This window comes from Myotis lucifugus, unplaced genomic scaffold (assembly GCF_000147115.1).
Source record: "Myotis lucifugus unplaced genomic scaffold, Myoluc2.0 scaffold_413, whole genome shotgun sequence".
NCBI lineage: Eukaryota > Metazoa > Chordata > Mammalia > Chiroptera > Vespertilionidae > Myotis > Myotis lucifugus.
In genome coordinates, this window is record NW_005871461.1 from 518,710 (window position 1) to 523,162 (window position 4,453).

At 56.2% G+C, this 4,453-nt stretch overlaps 1 protein-coding gene across 1 annotated transcript in view; it reads left to right on the forward strand.

Moving 5' to 3' along the window:
* The window catches only part of PICK1 (protein interacting with PRKCA 1), a 15,303-nt gene that overhangs the window by 1,496 nt on the left and 9,354 nt on the right, over positions 1-4,453 (forward strand). Inside the window, exons 3-5 of the mRNA XM_023743778.1 lie at positions 165-276; positions 2,729-2,857; positions 3,766-3,946. Coding sequence (XP_023599546.1) covers positions 165-276; positions 2,729-2,857; positions 3,766-3,946 — 422 coding nt within the window. The remainder of the gene's footprint in view (positions 1-164; positions 277-2,728; positions 2,858-3,765; positions 3,947-4,453) is intronic.

Consider the following 4,453-nt stretch of genomic DNA (forward strand, 5'->3'; position numbering starts at 1 on the left):
AGCTGTGCACATTCCAGCACAAAATGCTGTCCCTCTGGCCAAAGGTGAAAGAAAAGGCTGTGCAGCATTTGGAGCCTCATGGGGTTTTAGAAGGCCTGTCCCCTTCCCCGTCCCTCCAGTCATGCTTCCTCCGGAGACTCAGCCTCAGGTGCTTGTCTTTCTAGCGGGATCCCTACGGTGCCTGGGAAGGTGACCCTGCAGAAGGATGCTCAGAACCTGATCGGGATCAGCATTGGAGGAGGGGCCCAGTACTGTCCCTGCCTCTATATCGTCCAGGTATTGTGTGCTTCAGGGGTGGGGGTGGGGATGAGGTCCTGGAGGGGGCGGGCCACCTCCTACTTGGGCATGACAAAGGCAGGTTCCTTTCTCTACTCTGCAGAGCAGGCTCCTTCTCATTCTGGAGGTCCGACCTCCTAAGAGAGGCCTTCCTGACCACCCCCTCTCACAGGTCTGCCCTTGTCTCTCTCTGTTATTTCAGTCTCTGCTTTTCCTTCTCAGCACTTACCACCATCTGTAAGTGGGGGTTTGCTCTCCGGTTGTTCTGTATCTGGCTGCTTTTTCAGACTCTTTCTATTGCGAGGGCAGGGCCCAGGTTGCTTTTCACAGCAGTCAGCTCCTGGTATAACACCTGGCAAAGAGTGGACCCTCGATAAAATATCTTTAATGAGTCAACAAAGCTGTCAGCCTTCGGTACTAGCACAAGTGAAGTGTAGTGGAAAGACTAAAAGACTATGACATGACATTGGCCTGAGTTCAAATGCAAGCGTCCCTGCTTATTAGCAAGTTAATTAACCTCCCTGGGCCTCCGTTTCTTCACCTGAAAAGTGGGGATATAAAATATGTAAAGATGAGCATCTTCGGGTTGTTGGGAAGATTAAATAAAATGACATAACACAACGTCTGGCACGCAATAAGTACTCATTAAATAGTAGCTACTGCTAATTTTACTTTAAAAAAACAACAACATGTTTTGATTTTAGAGAGGAAGGGAGAGGGAGAGGGAGAGGGAGAGAGAGGGAGGGAGAGAGAAAGAGAGGTGAGAGAAGCATCGATTGGGGACCAAACCCACAACCTGGGCATGTGTCCTGACTAGGAATCGAACCTGTCACCTTTTGGTGCACAGGACAACGCAGCCAACGGAGCCACACTAGCCAGGGCACAGATGCTATACAGTGGGGCCTTGACTTACGAGTTTAATTCGTTCCGTGACAGAGCTCATAACTCAAATTACTCGTATGTCAAATCACTGTGACGTTCACTGTGCCAACTAGCGGTGGGGTATCTGAAGCTGGGATGGGGGTGAGGTCCTGGAGGGGACGGGCCACCTCCTACTTGGGCAACCCGAATTTTTTTGAGCTTGCAACTCAAAGCAAAAAATCGGCCGAGAGATGGCTTGTATCTCAAAAAAACTCGTTAGTCGGGACACTTGTAAGTCAAGGCCCCACTGTATTTTTATGGCATTAGTTCACTCTCCAGCTGATCTGCCGGCGGTAATGAACACTTCTGTGGTCCCTTGTGGAGGAAGCTGCCTGGCGATACTCAGTCAGCTGTGGCTCAGGGGTGGGGCCAGGCAGTGATCTCTCTGCAGCCCTGGAGGGAAGCTTGCCACCTTGGACATAAACTTGACCTGGATTCAAACCTGTTCTGACAGCTAAGTGGCCATTGGTGGCAGATGGGAAAGTCCAGTCTCTGAGGATCTTGCAAAGGGTCGCTTCTAGGTCCTGACAACGGAGATTCCGGGGACCTGGTCTCACCGCCTCAGGGTGCTGCCTTCATGAGGGGTTTGGCCTCTCCTGGCCCAGGAGGAGGTATTAGGGAGGCGCCCCGGGGCCTGGCCTCCTGCCATGTGCCCGCTTAGCCTCTCTCTCTTCAAACCACTCCACTTCCTCTCACCTTGTCTTCGCAGCGTAGTTATTTTGTAATTTTGGCTAAATCAGTACCAGCTTGGCCCTACCTGGTTTGGCTCAGTGGATAGAGCGTTGGCCTGTAGACTGGGGGGGTCCCGGGTTCGATTCCGGTCAGGGGCACATGCCTGGGTTGCAGGCTCCATCCCCGGTGTGGGGCATGCAGGAGGCAGCCAATCAATGATTCTCTCTCATCATTGATGTTTCTGTCTCTCCTTCTCCCTTCCTCCATGAAATAAAAAAAATATTAAAAAATAAATAAATAAGTCAGTATCAGCTTGGAAGAGCATTGTTAGAAAAACCTTTTAAAAAATGACCGGAGGAGCAAACACTCGGGTGTGTCAGGTTGGGTGTGTTTGGCGTTAGAAAGGCAAGTCTCATCAGTTTGCATCGACCTTCTGTCCTCCTCCCCCTCCAAGAATGTGGGCTCATGTGCTTCTGTCTGTTCAGGCTTCTCTACCCTGCCCTTCTCTAGTACCTGAGAGACAGGAAGGCGCCTGGCCGGTGTGGCTCAGTGGTTGAGCGTTGACTCATGAACCAGGAGATTACTGTTTGGTTCCTGGTCAGGGCACATGCCTGGGTTTTGGGCTCGATCCCCAGTAGAGGGTGTGCAGGAGGCAGCCTATCGATGATTCGCTCTCATCACTGATGTTTCTCTCTCTCCCTCTCCCTCTCTCTGAAGTCAGTCAAAACATATATTTAAAAAAAGAGAGAGAGAGACGGGAGGATAGAGGCCAGGACGGAGCCAGGCACTAGTTGGGGCGAAGGGAATGACTGTCTCCCGCCGGGTGTCTTAGCACTCCCCTCCCCCTGCTGCACCCCAGGTATTTGACAACACGCCGGCAGCCCTGGACGGCACTGTGGCAGCTGGCGATGAGATCACCGGTGTCAATGGCAGGTCAATCAAAGGAAAAACTAAGGTGGAGGTAGCAAAGATGATCCAGGAAGTGAAGGTAAGGGCTGCCCTGGGAGCGGGGGGAGCCGGGGGAGCAGGGCCCTGAGCCAGGAAAGGCACTCTGAGGCCCGGCAGGCCTGGCACGGAGATCGGCCTTATCCCTGCTCCCCGCTCAGAGCTTCAGGGTCTGGTCACACTCCAGCTCCCCTTGGTGTCTGCTCACTTGCTCAGTTGGTACTAATTGCGCTGCAGGACTTGGGCTGGGCCTTGGCACGAGAGGGGCATCAGGAACCAAAGGTGCCCAGGGAGCCAGCAGGCTCAGAACCGAGCTTCAGGGCCCAGGGTGTCCCCGTCAGAGCTGAAGCTGGGAGTCCATGGTGAACTTCCCTGGGTCACAGACACCCCGGCGATGCCGGCTGAGCCCTGAGCTGTGGTGGGCCTGGGAGGGAGACAGGAGCCTCCCTGGCCCGTCCCTGATGGAACTTTCACCCCAGTGGGTCCTTCTGGGGTCGCAGACCCCCAGGGGCCCCTCTTGGCTCTGGGGCAGCTGCTGGTCTTCTGTTCCTCGACCACAGCCTGCTCCCTGCTCTCCCCCCACCCCTACCCCCTCCCGCCAGCTGCTCCGGCCAAGGCCCCTCCCTAATGGCAGGTGGCCTCCCCGCCCCTCAGAAGCAGGCGTGCAGCCCTTTTGCCGCTTCCCAGAGACTTGCTGCTGATAACTGGGAAACCAGTGCCCTAAAGGAGTCGCAAAGCTGGGGATGGTTTGGAAGTCAGAGTCAAGGGTTCCAGCTGTAAATGGGGCTTGGCTGAGTTCTAGTCCCTCGGCCCCATCCAGACCTTCCCTCCCCTCCCCTCCATGTCCCAGGACCGGGCACCAGCATCCCTTCCAGTCCCTCTTCTTTGCCTTAGCCAGTGCCTTCCCCCTTTGTCCTGTCCTGCCTCACCTCTCATTCCTCCCGCCTTCAGGGCAAGAGTCCAGTCCTGTCCTTTCTCCCATCCAGCCCTTCAGCCAGGGCACAGGGGGGATTGGGCTCAGGCTCCGCTGTACAGAAGGGAGTGACAGGTTCCTTGGAGCCACGCGCTCCCCCTGGTCTGGTTCCGGGGCCTAACATCACCTGTGGGGCCGAGGAGCTCATCACGGCGAGTGGTGGGCGGTGCTTCATTCTGGTGCAGGGCTGGGTGTGTGCACCCCCGGGGTCCTCTCCTCACCGGGACCCTCCTGTCCTGCCTCGCGCCAGCCCCTCACGCTTCCCGTGGGGCTTGTGTGCGTGCACAGCCCCAAATCAACGCCGGGACCGCCAGCCTCGGGTGGGTGCCCAGCCCAGGAGGAGATTTGCCCGCGGTCCCTAGGCTGGCCCAGCACCAGGCTGCCTCCCGCGTGGTGCTCCCTCCCTGGCCCCCAGCACAGGCTGCACCCTGAGGGGTTGGCGCATCCACCTGACTGCCCACAGCGGTCAGTTTGGTTTCCATCCGGGACTCAGTTTTGAAATCCTGTTCTGTATTTGAGTGGATTCAGCCCCCGTCGAAAGGGTCTTGAGATTGCAAGGACGAGAGTGATGCGGCCTCACATGGTCAGGGACGGCTTCTTGGGAGAAGTTGGCAACCTTTTCCAGTCGCTGGGACTGTGTAACCCCCTTGTTGGCATCGGCCCCGG